Source organism: Eucyclogobius newberryi, unplaced genomic scaffold (genome assembly GCF_026437365.1).
Source record: "Eucyclogobius newberryi isolate DKJ021-1_F unplaced genomic scaffold, fEucNew1.0.hap1 SCAF_19, whole genome shotgun sequence".
NCBI lineage: Eukaryota > Metazoa > Chordata > Actinopteri > Gobiiformes > Gobiidae > Eucyclogobius > Eucyclogobius newberryi.
Window position 1 is genome coordinate 7,128,897 of NW_027315823.1, and position 16,139 is coordinate 7,145,035.

The 16,139-nt window shown below is 42.9% G+C and overlaps 1 protein-coding gene across 2 annotated transcripts in view; it reads right to left on the reverse strand.

The window, feature by feature from the left end:
- LOC140365241 (mitogen-activated protein kinase 14A) overlaps positions 1 to 15,930 on the reverse strand; it is a 32,770-nt gene extending 16,840 nt beyond the window's left edge. The window contains exons 1-4 of one of the 2 annotated variants that reach the window (XM_072451536.1): positions 15,798 to 15,930; positions 14,556 to 14,687; positions 9,444 to 9,564; positions 3,994 to 4,123 (exon numbers count right to left, since the gene is read on the reverse strand). In XM_072451536.1, coding sequence (XP_072307637.1) covers positions 3,994 to 4,123; positions 9,444 to 9,564; positions 14,556 to 14,687; positions 15,798 to 15,807 — 393 coding nt within the window. In that variant the 5' untranslated portion in view covers positions 15,808 to 15,930. Of the gene's footprint in view, positions 1 to 3,993; positions 4,124 to 9,443; positions 9,565 to 10,798; positions 12,368 to 14,555; positions 14,688 to 15,797 lie in introns of those variants that run through there. The other variant, XM_072451535.1, reaches the window with a different exon arrangement.
- Between the last annotated feature and the right edge of the window lie 209 nt (positions 15,931 to 16,139).

The following is a 16,139-nucleotide window of genomic DNA, read 5'->3' on the forward strand; positions in this document are numbered from 1 at the left end:
CCAATTAGATCTGTAAATTCTCCTGACCTAAATAAATGTCTTAATGAAACACCGGGATTATTTAATTTCTGAGTCTTTTTAAACACGAGTTCTGCTGCCGCTCTAACAATACAATCATGTGGTTTGGAGACTGTTCTGTATGGCTTATGTCAAGGAAATTCATATCGAAAGCCCTTATGGTTATTTAGTAAGACGAAATAAAAAAAAAAATATTTTGTTATCAATACAAGGACATTTAAAAAAAAAAACAATTCACCATTCACGTCTCACTTGACTTTCAAACTATGTATCTTGGACATAAAACTTCAGCGATGGTAACGATGAATGGATACATTTCAAATTTACACTAAAAAAGTGGATGGCACGGTCAAAGGCTAAATTTTTTTTTATTAAAATAATAATACATTAAACAAAAAAAAGAAATATATATATATATATATATATATATATATATATATATATATATATATATATATATATACATATACATATACATATACATACATACATATATATTTCATTTTTAAGTAAAAAATTAATATAATAATAGTGAAAACTGGAAAAAGCTCAACTTTTTCAGTATGTTTATGAACTGACCAAACTTCACTCAATGCTACAACTCCACAGACGTTCAGGCACAAACAATCATTAATACAGGAAAAGTACTTTATTTTGTTGTTCCATATGAATCCCTCTAATCTAAATAAAACAATTAGCCGACTATAGTACAGATTCTGCTCGACTAAAACACCATTGACCCTTTAATTGACTACTAAAGTTGGCTGGTGCAACTTATAGTCCAGAAAATACGGTAGTTATTTATGTTGCACAATTCAAATTGTGCCTTGCAACACTGGAATTCCTCCATTGCAGTTCTCACATCTTCAGACCTCGTTTAGTTTTTTTCTGACCTTTTTTGTTATTTGTGCTTGTTTTTTCCCTCGTCTTTTCAATATAAAAAACTAAAATAAACACTACTACTGTTATAACGTGTCCCACACTACTATTGTTATAACGTGTCCCACACTACTATTGTTATAACGTGTCCAACACTGCTATTGTTATAACGTGTCCAACACTGCTATTGTTATAACGTGTCCAACACTGCTATTGTTATAACGTGTCCAACACTGCTATTGTTATAACGTGTCCAACACTGCTATTGTTATAACGTGTCCAACACTGCTATTGTTATAACGTGTCCCACACTACTATTGTTATAACGTGTCCAACACTGCTATTGTTATAACGTGTCCAACACTGCTATTGTTATAACGTGTCCAACACTGCTATTGTTATAACGTGTCCAACACTGCTATTGTTATAACGTGTCCAACACTGCTATTGTTATAACGTGTCCCACACTACTATTGTTATGACGTGTCCCACACTACTATTGTTATAACGTGTCCAACACTGCTATTGTTATAACGTGTCCAACACTACTATTGTTATAACGTGTCCAACACTGCTATTGTTATAACGTGTCCCACACTGCTATTGTTAAAACGTGTCCGACACTACTATTGTTATAACGTGTCCCACACTACTATTGTTATAACGTGTCCAACACTACTATTGTTATAACGTGTCCAACACTACTATTGTTATAACATGTCCAACACTGCTATTGTTATAACGTGTCCCACACTACTATTGTTATACCATGTCCAACACTACTATTGTTATACCATGTCCCACACTACTATTGTTATACCATGTCCCACACTACTATTGTTATACCATGTCCCACACTACTATTGTTATACCATGTCCAACACTACTATTGTTATACCATGTCCCACACTACTATTGTTATACCATGTCCAACACTACTATTGTTATAACATGTCCCACACTACTATTGTTATAACATGTCCCACAATACTATTGTTATAACATGTCCAACACTACTATTGTCATAACATGTCCCATTGCCATCGGAACGAGCTGAAAACTGACGGATATGTTTTGAAATGATAATGCCGGCGTATGAAATCCACAAATCCCCCGTCTAAGCGCCCCCTGCCCCCCACCATCGCCCCCCGCCACCATCGCCCCCTGCCACCGCCGCCCCCCCGTGCCCCGCAGACATCACTTCCACTCTCGTAGCACAAGCGGGTTTAGACACGGATCCGCTTCCCACTCGGGACGCAATGCTCAGAGGCGATTGGGGCCGGCCTCAGACTCCGCTCGCAGCTGATTGGTGGTTGCGGCCTTCCCAAAAAAAGAAAAAAAAAAAAATCGACATGTATGAACTGTGTCATGGCAACAGCGAGAGAGCAAAACACTCCATCGCCCTCGGTCCTCAGTCTGCGGGAATGTGTGAGGACAAGTCTAACGCGGTTCAACGCAATTTACTCATGGTTTGTTTATACGTCAGGTTTAGGACAGAAGGAGGGATTGTTTTGGGGGCTTTTAACCGTGTCATAACATTGTTTCCTCTTCAAAAAGATACCTGGAGTTATATTTAGCGTCGATCGCACTTCCTGTTTAGCGAGTCCTATCCCTTTGAAAAACACTGCAATGCCATAGGTCAAGATCTGGAGGTCCATAAATCATGACTCAAATCACATTCGTTAAAGCTGCGTGGTTACATTAGCATGTCGGGGCAAGCTATCTTCAGTTTATTTCCCCATTGTAATTCCCTCTGCTGCCTGTAGATGGAGCACTAACACAAACACTGACGACATGTGTGCAGAGTAGATCTAAAACATGAGATGCCAAAGCAGAAGACACAAGAAGCATGTTTAAGGACTAAAAACACAAGGAATAATGCAGAACGCGTGCTATTTAATCCACTACTCACCATGTTTCTGTAAAAAACAACAACTATACATCTATCACAGCTTTGTAACGACCACATAGGTGCAAATATTCACCATTCTGCATGTTACTTTTGAGCTGCTCATAAGCCTACTCTACAAGCCAGGATTATTAATGCCATTAGTAATCCTATTTCCAAACAAATGAATCAATTGTTCCTGTACCACAGCCCGAGCGGCACAGAAGCCAAAACAGCTCCAGAATCAAAGTCCACAAGAGTCCACAGATGCAGAGAAGGAAACATGTGGAGAAACGCTGGCCTTGCACATATGACACACGCAGTTTGAATTATGGCTTCATGTGGAAACCGTTCATAATATGCGGGATTTACGACATTGTTGTGCATGGAACAGTTAAAGACACATTACCCAACAGTTTTTGTTATAAATGTGTTAAAGGAGAACAAGTTTTGATCCGATCAGAAAACATCTCGGCCACTGCAAACGGAAGAACCGAAGAAAGATGCTTTTGGGATGAGAGCTCATTGGCTGTGAGAGAGCGGTCTGTCCGGCTTCACCTTTCCGTCCAGACAATCTGCTCTGAAGCCGTGTAGTGGCAAAAAACGTCACGTGCGTAAATACTAGCAATGAACTGTGGTAAGTGTCTGGTATGTTAACGTCACATATTAACAGTTATTCAGATAACTATAGCATAAAGAACATGCTAACAAGTTTACCAAAGCATCAGTTTTACTCCAAATCACTAAATCCATTGAATTCTTCTTCCTCTGTGTCACTTCTAAACAACTCCACAAACTCCAGAGGAAGAGGAAGTGCAGATTCTTTTTCTGCGTCGCTTAGAGGTGGCCAGTGTGAAAATAATCAACATGTGAAATGCGGTGGCCAGTGTGAAAATAGCGAGTTAATGATATCACAAATAAGTTGCTCCGGAGTATAAGTCGCACCCCGGCCAAACTATGAAAAAAGGTGCAACTTATAGTCCGGAAAATACGGTAAACCATTGTCTAAACCACATCAATCAACGTTTATTTATGGAGCGCATTCCAAACGGCCGAGGCTAACCGAATCGCTTAACGACAAAAGGCACACCAATAAAAACAATCTGCATGGACAATAGAATAAAACATCCTCGTAAGCCAATAAGTTGTATAAACAAGACGTCAACAGTGCGTCGCTAACGTGCTAAAGGCAGCGCGTCGTAGCTTACGTTCTCGTGCTTCATGTGCTTGAGCAGTCGCAGTTCTCTGTAGGTCCTCTTGGCGTGGATGATGGACTGGAACGGCCTGGAGAGCTTCTTCACGGCCACCTTCAGCCCCGTCTTCACGTCGTACGCGGAGCTGGGAGGAGAAACGGAGATGGACAATTTAGATTTACATTTAAAACCGTGTCCAGGAGCGTTAGCGTCTGGGAGGAACGACTACTGGACGAATTCGAGAATCTCGTGCATTTCAGAACGTGTTTGTAGGACGGGCAGGTTTTAGTCAGGCGTTTTTGTGTAAATCTCATAGTTTCTTCTGCTTTCGTATAATTTCGGGACAGAATACTGTCCTCGAGAGAGCCGCGAGGGGGAAGTCGTTTCGGTGCGAAGGGGAAGTTTGGTGCCGCTTCTGTAAAAAGCCAAAATCTCACTGAATATCTGCAGCTTCTGGGGAAACTCGATTCAACACTGACAGAAGGCACATTCCTCACAGATCACTCACATTAAAAGCTGAATCATTGTGAAAAAGGGCTGTGGTGTTACACCCAAAGTGTTCCCCAAAGGCTTTGATCATTCACCTTAAAGGCGGTATGGACGATTTTTCGGCGATTTGAGAACGCAGGCGGAAGTGCACATGCGCACTCCCCCGTGCGGACCGATACAACACACACGTGCGTTTGTTTATTAGCGCGACGGAGCGCATCACATCTCTCGTCTCCCGTAGATTTCTGTCCACTTCTGCGTCAGCTCGAACTGTCTTTCTCCGTCTTCATTTTGCCCCGTACACTGAGGGAACTATATTATGATAGATCCATGCGCTTAGGCACGCAGAAACGTGGGGACGAACCGCACGCGGCTGCAGGGGAGCGGTAGGTGCGTTTTATGATTGATACGTGGCAGGACAAATGAATTATCCACGCCACGAGGAAATAAGAAACAAAATTTGCTGAAAAAAAATCGTCCATACCACCTTTAAGTTTCAGGAATAAAATGAGTTGCAACTTTAGGCTGGAGCAAAGGCTAATGGCTTCTGAGAACTGTGACTTTGCATAATGTGTTTCACTTTTGCTTAAATTTTTAGTTACATTATGGTCCCACGTTTGGTTCCGGATGTTTGTGAATTTTGTTCGTTGATAATGGCAATAAACTTTTTCTGATTTATGACTCATTTTCCCATGGACTGTGTAAAAAACATGAGGCTTTGTATTGTCACAGAATAATACTACATTACTACTACATGAGTAATTATTTGTACAAAGGAATTTTAACAGGGAAAAATAGCATATCAAGAATATTGCAACAAGAGAGATGCTCATAGTGATTATATTATTGTGACAACAGTTCTCTACAGGCCCATGTCAACTGCTAAGCTCCAGGTTCCACTGAAAGTTCCACTGAAAGTTCCACATCGCTCTCATTAAAAGGAAAACCGACGAGAAATATGATCCCGCTAATCATTTTTCTGTTCTAGCAGGATATGATTCTAATTCGAGTGTTTCTCTCTCTGACTCGGCGGTGGTGCAGAATGTTTCTCTCTCTGACTCGGTGGTGCAGAGTGTTTCTCAGACTCGGTGGTGGTGCAGAGTGTTTCTCAGACTCGGTGGTGGTGCAGAGTGTTTCTCAGACTCGGTGGTGGTGCAGAGTGTTTCTCAGACTCGGTGGTGGTGCAGAGTGTTTCTCAGACTCGGTGGTGGTGCAGAGTGTTTCTCAGACTCGGTGGTGCAGAAGTGATTTCACACACGGATTAAAGAGGATGTTCCTCTGCACCTCAGAGTTCAACAACACAACACGCCTTAAACAGGAACGCAAATAACTGAATCACAGAGACAAGATCTGAATGATGTGACAAAGCAAATATTAAACACAGTGCAGCCACGTAATCATGAATATGTAAGACACAGAACATTTGCATATCGAGCACATCGTTGACATTTATAGTAAAAAATGCAACCAAAATGAAGATATTTCTGCAATTTTGTGATTAGGACTGAAATCTCAACTAATACGTTTAAATACATGTTTAAACACATTTCTGTTGAGTTGACTCAAGCGACTGAATAATCAAGATGAAACAGATTCACATCTTTGTCAATATTCCTTAACATTCCTGAACGTGTGTCATTCAGCTTTATAACCATGTGCAATACTGTGACATAAACATGTGCAATACTGTCACACTCATGTGCAATACTGTCACACTCATGTGCAATACTGTCACACTCATGTGCAATACTGTGACATAATCATTTGCAATACAGTGACATAATGTCAATCATCCAGGTGCAATATTTTCTGTCCAAATAACAGCTGTAAGTAAGTATGTTAAATATTGAGGTCATAAGAGTTCTTTCTAAATCCGTTTTTATTATTATACCTGTTTATTTAGGCAAGGCAAGTTTATTTGTAGAGCACATTTCATACACAAGGCAATTCAAAGTGCTTCACACAGCAGGAAAAATGCATTAAAATCACTATTAATTAACTAAATAAAAAATAAAAAACACCTAGCCAAATCCAAATTTATCGGACCAAATTGGCAGGCATTCCAGACACTCCTTCCCATATTTATTTGACATTGCAGCATGACAGGTGTCTCCGGGATGGACACATCACTTTTAGATTGATTTGTTCCCATATCTACGCGCTTTCTGCAAACTGCACACGTCTGTGCAGAGCGTATGTTTCTTTTTCGACGACTCTCTCGTTGACGCCTCCACCTGATGTGTGGCGCTTTCTATCTTTACAGACGGACCAAGTCTCGTCTGCCCCTCCCTAGATTTAGCTTTAGCTAAAATAATTGTCTCAGACAGAACTCGACCAAAGCTTTAGTGTTAAAACCTGGCTATTGGTCAGTGGGTCGTGCGCCAGGCTCTTCCTGGGCTTTACAGAGGCTTAGTGCCGACCGACAACCAGCGTGTGTTCTGACCCTGTCCCCAGGCACCTTCCATGAGCTGCGCTTGGACACCAGCACAATGGGCTATTGTGTCCAGCAAAATTATTTACATTGTATCTAAATAGTAGTTTTAGAATTGTAGAGAATTTCTCTAAAGAATAAATATAAAAAGGTGCCATTTTTAAGCTAAAATTTAAGACCGTGGCTGCAGAGCCGCGGCGTGGTCATATGGCCCAGCAGTTTCAGGAGCCGCGGCACAAAAAACCCATGCAATTTCGGCCGCTCGCCGCTCTGTGGACACTCACAAAATTTATAAGGTGCAGGGTACTACCTCAAAATAGTCCCAGATCTTTTAGTATTTAAAATGTCAAAAAAATAATAAAAAAATAAAAAAGGGTAACGTGTAAATAATTTAAGACATAAAAGAGAAGAGTGCAAAGAAAAATCCTTTCAGTCATATGCGCCAGTCATTTACCTGTTATTATACCTATACCTAGGTTCTCTCCAAAAATAAATAAAATAAAATAAGTAAAATAAATAAAAAATTTAATTAAATTTCCGCTTTGACTCATTTCAGTGTAAAGTGTAACATTTTGCAGACGATGTAGTTTCCATTTCAAGGCACAATAACCGATATTAATTTACAGAAACCACAATCTAATCTAAATCTTTGTCATGTTAATGTTCTGACATATCTAGAGACAGACCTGAAGAGAACGTCCTCTGCAAAGAACCAAATATCCTGTCTTTTTTATGCACTAGAGCTCAACGCGGGGGAGTTTATCCGTTCACATTTCAAGCCTCGCAAACGTTAAGGCGCCAGGATTTGTTTACAACGTGCACTCTGAACAGAATCCTTCAGTTTAAACCAACACAAGCTCAAATCCATCGCAAACGCAGCACTTAAAATACCAATTATTTATATTTTTGTCCAAAATCGTACTTGTTCCAGTCAGTGTTTCCCCAGGGCAGCTGAGGAGGAATGAATAATGCAAAAGCCTCCAAAAAGTCCTATATAAATGAAATGCACAATATATTAAGTTTAAAAAAGGGCGGTGCATTATTAATCCTGACGTTACGTAACAAACAGCATTTTAGTTTGTTTCAGGAGATGTTACAGAATGATGTAATTGACAGAAAAAAGAAGAGCTTTAATAATGTGCGAGAGTGATGAGTGTAATCAAGAAAAGAATCTGAACTGGGGATGTCACGATGTCAAATTGCAGTTATTATTATGAAAAAAACAGCACAATTTAACGCACGATCATGACTGAGATTGTGTGAAAAACAAGTTTGTGAGCGGCTTTATGAAACTGAACTGACCGAATGACAAAATAAAGTTAAACGTGACAAAAAAAGACAGATAAAAAAGGTACTTTACATATGTTTTTTTTTTACTATAAATTGACCTAAACCACTTAATTTTGCTGCTAAATTAGTCACAATTATTACTTTTTAGTTCTCACGATGACATTGTGACCGACATAATCATGGTTTTCAAGGGTTAACGTTCACCAAGCGTTCCCCGTGTTACTGCCTTGGCTGGGATTTTCCACAGCATGGCATTAAGCGTGTGTACATCTCCATGGAAACAAGCAGGTGACGCCATCCTCAAGCCAAGGGCCGGGTCAGATCCGTGGAGAGAAGGACAGTTAGAGCTGTTATTACTGACGTGTTCCAAAGTATTAAAAGGTTAGTATGTTTTTGATATGAGCGGGGGTCTCCTCCTCAGAACCTGACCCTAGTCTCCTCCCCAGACCCTGCACCTCCTCCTCCTGAGACCCTCCTCTCCTCCTCAGACACTGCTCCTCTCTTCCTCAGACCCTTCTCCTCCTCTTACCCTTCTCCTCCACTCCTCAGACCCTGCTCCTCCTCCTCCTCAGACCCTGCTCCTCCTCAGACCCTCCTCCTCCTCAGACCCTGCTCCTCCTCAGACCCTGCTCCTCCTCAGACCCTGCTCCTCCTCCTCCTCCTCCTCCTTCACGCCCCTATAAACAGCCCGAGCTCAGCAGAATCGGTGACTGCGGGATGAGTAAAGCCGACCTCGGGACCGTGACTCACGCGCACCGATGACATCATTCTGAAGTCAGTGCACGAGCTCCTATAGAAACCCGCTCAGTGCACGAGGGGCCTACTTTGTAGAAACCATGTGACCTTCTGGCACTGTGCAGACTGCACGAGTTGAAAATGCATAATGCACGTTAGTGCGCAAAGCGTGATACAATAGAAAAGTGCGCAGGTGTTTTTGGAGAAGGATCTGCCCCGCGTGAAGTGCGTGAAGCAGCGCGAGCAGATGATGCAAGCATGGGCACGCCACAAACAACCCGCTCTGGAGCCACACAACATCACAAGGACCGAGTGTTTACGCATCAAATCACGTGGCGCAGAGAGATGTGCACAAAACAACACGATCCTCAAAGAAACCGGAGCCGCGCGAGGCCGAGCACTTGTTCCACACAGTAAACAAACGCGTGTCCAGCCGCAGATAAACAGTCCCGGGCTGAGCTGGGCCTCTGTGCCCGGGCTCTGCAGCTGCTGCGGCGGCGGCGGCGGCGGCGGCGCTTACCACACGGAGCCGTACGCCCCGGAGCCCACCGGGGACAGGTTCTGGTAGCGCTGCGGGACCTCCCACACGGTCTTGTTGAGCTCCTGTCGGTGAAACACGGGTCTCTCCGGCTGCGACATTCCTGCGGAACAGGCAGCGGAAACTTCAGCCTCTGCGGCGCGGCTCCTCTGCGCCCAAACTTCTCCCTCAAACACCTCCAAAAGGACAAAGTGCTGCGGCTCCGGGCGCTCGGGCTCCGGGCGGTGCTGCAGGACGCGCCCCGCTGTCGGTGCACGGCGGGCGGCTCGCGGTGCTTCGTCTCACCGCTGTCTCCGGGAGTCTCTCTGGAGCTTTCGCTGGATGTCGCCCTGTTCTTTCCCCCGCTTTGACTCAGTGCGCGCGCAGCAGCGGGAGCGCGCACGGGGCTTGGCGAGGTTCCCGGAAACATCGCGAGATCTGGATCTGTTGTTGGGAAACTTGGGGAGATCCCGATCATATAAATATATAATAGATCCATGAATAAGGAATAAGCCCCGAGAGGCACGCGGAGCTGCGGAGGGTCTCTGCCTGTGGAGGGGGGTCACCAACTGTGGAGGGGGGTCTCCGACTGTGGAGGGGGGTCACCAACTGTGGAGGGGGAGGTCTCCAACTGTGGAGGGGGGTCACCAACTGTGGAGGGGGAGGTCTCCGACTGTGGAGGGGGGTCACCAACTGTGGTGGAGCAAATCCTCTGAGGATGAGTCAGTCTGTGACTCAAGTCTGTGTCAGTGATGAAGAGCTCAGGTTTGTACCGGAAATGTAAAACACGAGGTGATTAAAGGGTCGTCTCAAAGGGAATCAAGCTTCAAATATACTGCAGTATAGAGGTGGAAACAATCTGGCTCGTGTCTGTCCAACACGTGGAAACTGGATGTGGGAAATGGTGCCATCTTATGGGCGTTTGGCAGAATGCATCCTCCAGGTCCTTTCATCCTGGGCCAGTTCATATCACAGGCCGGTGAATCTGTGCCAAGTGTGCCAGTCTGCCCCGGGGCAGCTGTGTGTCAGTGTGAGGGACATATTTCCACCAGTCTGCCCCGGGGCAGCTGTGTTACAGAAACCTAATGAATCCAAATGTAAAATCACTTTGATCTTATTTAACACGTAACTGCAGTGTTGTTACTACACACTGCCCCCTAGCGTAACTCTGTGAACAGCACAAGTCAGATTCATTTTGCACTGGTAAAACGTCTTATTTAAATAAACTAAAATGAACCTCAATTCAATAAACAATAAGCGGGTTACAGTTCTTTTTATATTTCACATGCCCAGGAGCGCTATAAAAAAATATTAAGAAAAAACATCCAACTTATAACAAGAAATAAAATATCAAGAGACAGTTTCTCAATGTAACAAAGACGCATAAAACTTTTGATAAACAGTTTAATTAAAATTGCATTGGACCCTTGTTTATTCTTTGTTATAAAGTGGAAACTAAACGTAACAACTTCAAGTCCCACTAACGATATATTCTCATCATTTCAGTTTCTCTAAAGCAGATTTACATGTACCAATTAATGGCAGTGAGACACATTAACTGTACAGCCTTTTGAATTGTGCAAAGTGTGTTTCAGACGTTAACAATTTCAGGAAAGAAAAGGAAAAAAACGGCATAAAATAGAATATATATTATACAGAAAACATTTACATTTACTTTCTTCCCTCCACTTTTCAACGATGAGACTTTTTTTGGGACTTTTCCCCGTTCGAAAAAGACAGTAATGTGACCGAGATGAGACTGTTGAAGAGTAAAACCGTCGCTGTGGATCGAGACAAAGACCCAAGTCACGTTTATGAATATTAATCGTGTTATTGTTTGTACTGCAGTAGTAGTTCTGGTTCAGTTTGGACCGGTTTTAGACCTGTTCCAGTCCCGGTTTACTTTGATGTGGTAGATTTTAATGCTGCAACTGACAATTTAGTAGTAGTAGTAGAAGTAGTAGTTGTATAGTAGTTGTATAGTAGTAGTAGTAACTAATCGATTCTGCTGTACAACAGGAGTTTTTAAACACATTCGTCAACCAAATCAAGGTGAAAATGTGGCGTAAACTGCTTCTGGATCGAGAATATTTCTGCGTTTGAGAGTTTTAAATGTGCTTTAGAGCCTGTATCGTCCAGATAATGATGATCAAAACACGACTGCGAGCATTTGTCACAATGGAAATCTGTTAAACGCTGCAGCTCTAGTGTATTTGCGAGCGTTAGACCGGTTTAGTCCCTGTATTTAGTCCTGCTTTAGTCCCCATTGTTCAGGTCGGGTCAAGTCCTTCTTTTACTCTATTGTTCGCTTATGTTTATAGAGTTTGACCTGGTTTAGTCCCCGTTTTAGACTTTGTATTTAGTCCTGCTTTAGTCCCCATTGTTCAGACATGGTCAAGTCCTCCTTTGACTCCATTTTAGGCCCTGGTTCACTTATGTTTTGAGAGTTAGACCTGGGTTAGTCTCGATTTACGTTAACTTCAGCCCGTTTAAAAGCTTAAAACCAAATACTTTCCCAGGTGGAAGTGGATGCAAAAGCTGTCAAACCGCTGACACGGCGAGTTTCTTTCTATTCTACGCATTTTGGGTTTATCAAAACGCATCCATCGACAGAAAACCCCCAACACCCTTCACGTATCCGCAGCCCGATCCGCGGCTCTCGCTGTTGGAGGTGCAGCGTGGCCAGGTCTCCAGCAGGGGGAGCGGCGCCGTCCTCTTCAGTCTTTTGTGGCCCCCGGTGCTGAATCGGGGCCGGTCGCCGCGGTCGGGGGGGGGGGGAGTCCGGTCCGAGCGGCGGCGCCCTTCACAGTTCAGATGCGGGCGCGGCGGTCCCAGCGGCGTCCGTCATTTCAGGAACGCCACGTAGAAGGCCATGACGACGCACGAGAGGGCGACGGCGAAGTGCAGACGCGTGCCGATCACTGCCGCTGCAGAAAGACGGAGAGAAATGGGTGAGGAGAACAGAAAAACAGGCCCCGGGACGGGTTTGGGACCAACGTGGGGGCGTGGCTACAATACCGGATCTGTACTTGGACTCAGAGGGACAAACGAAGGGTTAAAGCGTCATGGAAACGGGTAAACAAAGATGTCGCAATGTCAAATTTGAGTGTTATGATCATTGTGAGATCAGGATTATGAGACTGTGACCAAACAACAGTGACATCTTTTAATTTTCTTTCGTTCCCGTCGTACTGAACTGAACTTTCTGCAGGACGTAAAAATAAAGTTAAATGTGACAAAAAGAGCCGGATAAATTAAAGTTCTTTACGTTTAGGTCGGTTTTTAAGGCTGTGTAGAGAACAAAAAATGCTTAAATTTGCTTCTAAAATCGTCACAATCATTATGTTTTGTCTCTTACGATTATACTTTGCGACCTGAATAATTATCTATTAAAAGGTGGTATGGACGATTTTTTTCAGCAAATTTTGTATCATATTTCCTCGTGGCGTGGATAAATCATTTGTCCTGCCACATATCAATCATAAAACGCACCTATCGCTCACCTGCAGCCGCGTCAGGCTCGTCCCCACGTTTCCGCGTGCCTAAGCGCATGGATCTATCATAATATAGTTCCCTCAGTGTACGGGGCAAAATGAAGACGGAGAAAGACAGATCGAGCTGACGCAGAAGTGGACAGAAATCTACGGGAGACGAGAGATGCGATGCGCTCCGTTGCGCTAATAAACAAACACACGTGTGTGTTGTATCAGTCCACACGGGGGAGTGCGCATGCGCACTTCCGCCTGCGTTCTCAAATCGCCGAAAAATCGTCCATACCGCCTTTAACCTGATGTAAACGAGGAGGCGGGGCTTATCAGTACAGGAAGTCCATGGACCCGTTTCTAATACCGAGCCGGTTTAGATTAATAGTGTGATTTATGAGCGTTGACATCTGACAGAAGACTGAAACGTGAAGTAATACAAGAATGTAGGGCGGGGCAACATATTGATTTTGAGAACATACTTTTACGGACTTTTAAGGATCGACTGCGATTACTCAACTCATCGTGACTATTCAACAATAAAAACATATTTAAAAGTGTTGTCTTTATGATCATAATCCTTCTCTGGTTTTGAACAAACAATTTACATAAAGCTAACCAGAATTAAAACCGCAAGCGGCATTGAACAACCTCAGTATCATCAATGAATAACCCACACATACAGAAAGACATTTTTATAACAAAGACGGCGACGTTATTAATCAGAATGGCAAAAAGAAACGATGACGATAATTTACTTTATTGGTCGATATTCTCCATCTTGAAGACTTCAGTCGCAATATTTCAACCTTTATTTGGTTTATAATTAATTTAAAAGTCTCAATGAACGATAGAAATAAGAGTTTAACTTGAACACTAATTAAAAAAACACAATAGCTGATTAGTCGACTATAAAACAATCATTAGTTGCAGTCCCAGGTCCTACATAAACTTATAAAAACAATGTATTGATCAGTTAAGCATTGGAAACAACATACGGTAAGAAATGTCAAAAAATAATTTATGCATTTTATTGTTGCGACCACAATCGTAAGAACTAAAAACATAGAATCAAGAACTTTAGAACTTTACTGATCAGCGAGTTTGAAGAAAGAAAATTATGACAAATTGCGCCGCGACCAAACAACGGCTCCAACGATTGTGAATAATCGTCAAGTCATAAAGTTTCTTCTTAAAATAACGTCCCGGTTTGAACGGACGCAATGAGGAAATCGCAACATTTTTAAACTTGTTTCCTCCACAAAATATCCTGTCTCATTGTGCATCAAAACAGTTGTAGTTTACATTCGTACAACTACTTTCAAATGTTCTGAAATACGTGCGATTCTTGTAGTTTGACGGTTACATTTCTATATTTTTCCTGGTTTTACTCTGCATTCTTCTTCTTTGAAATACGTGCGATTCTTGTAGTTTGACGGTTACATTTCTATATTTTTCCTGGTTTTACTCTGCATTCTTCTTCTTTCACATGTGTCCCAATGTGTTTTTGCAACTATAAACGGCAAATAAGCCAAACTAACTAGCGTAAATAACTAACTAACCGTCACCTTTAAACAGAGCCCCGTTATTAAAGCGTAAATCCAATCGCACAGGAGGTATTTGGAGCACAGACCTTTGTAGAAGACGCCCCAGATGCCCTTCTTCTCCGAGAGCAGCCAGCCGTTGAGTCGGGGCACCTTTTTGAGGTACGCGCAGGTGCAGATGAACAGCAGCCCGAACGCCACGATCCCGTCAAAGGAGTACACTGCGAACACACGGCTTTTTTACGACAGAGTTTCACAAAAAAGCTGCAATCGGAACGGACGCAATCGCCAAAACCGTAACGACAAAGACCGGTCCCTCCGCTAACGACACAATAAAACATATTATTGCGTCTTATTCTTAAACGCCGCAAACCCTGGTGGTGATGATCTGCACGACACACTTTGAACTACATTATTTATCAGTATGACTTATTTCGGTCTGTTTAAAATGTGAGCGTTGAGCAAAATCCTGTTGTCAAAATATAAATCCTGCAAATCTTGTCCCAGTTGAATGAGATATTACAGAGTGGCGCACGTTGATGACATCACAGAGGGATTCAGTTGCTCTTCTTCACAAACTGCAAAACTATATGATACACGTTCACGTTCTATCCCATCGAACTTACTAAGTTATAATTAGAGAAAACAACACACAAAGAACCGTCACGTGGACTTTAAGGGTAACATGACATTCCGTTGCGTGTCGATATTTTTAAATAATCGAAACATAATTTTCTCTTGTGACAGCGGCTTTGAAGGATATCCAAGAATCTGGACACATATCGTATCAAGTACAAGAGTAAAAACCCAGCCCAACAAGACAACTACAGCACACAATACACGCCAATAAACCAGGAAAAATTACAGTTTTAACCAATTATATCTGACTTAGCTACACTGTTGGATGTTTGCTTACATTTTAGGACAGCAAACGATTGATAAAGAAGCAATTTGGCTCGGCACAGACATCCAACTCGCTAAATAAGCATAATTTAGTATGTGTATGTTTAAGAATGTATTTATGAGACTTGATCATATGAAAACTATGGAGCAAGATGACATCAACAACGTGCTGCCTACGATGCAAAGCGCCGGGAATATCTTTACACTACATCTACACACATAACACACACACCGACTAAACAAAGCGAACTCGTCCATAATAAATGAACAAAAAGGAGAAAACGTTGTGTGAAGTGAAAGCTTTTAGGGCCACGTCCACAGCGGCTACAGCAGCGTTAGCATCGCGTTAGCATCTCGGCGGCTTTGACGTGTTGTTTTGAGGCTGACACGGCACATGTCGCCTTAAAACTGAACTATGACGAGCTCACCGTTGGTCATGTTCGCGGCTCGGTGTCCCACGGCGCTGTGTGCGGCTGTATTCGGCGGATCAGAGGCGCATTGTGGCTGTGGCGCTGCCGTGAAGTGGAACTGTGGCTCGGAGCGGCGCTGTTGACATTTCCGGTTTCGCTTCTTCTTCTTCTGCGGAGGGTTTGTCATTGAAACACGTGACACTGACCCCTGCTGGACAGAGCCGGGAACTGCGTGTTTGGGAACGGAGCGGGAATGATATCTGACAGTACACAAGTGAAAGTACTGTATTTATGTCTATTTTACAGCTAATATTTTTTCAATTAGCTACATTTAAGAGCAGGTCAGCTGTACTTTCATGG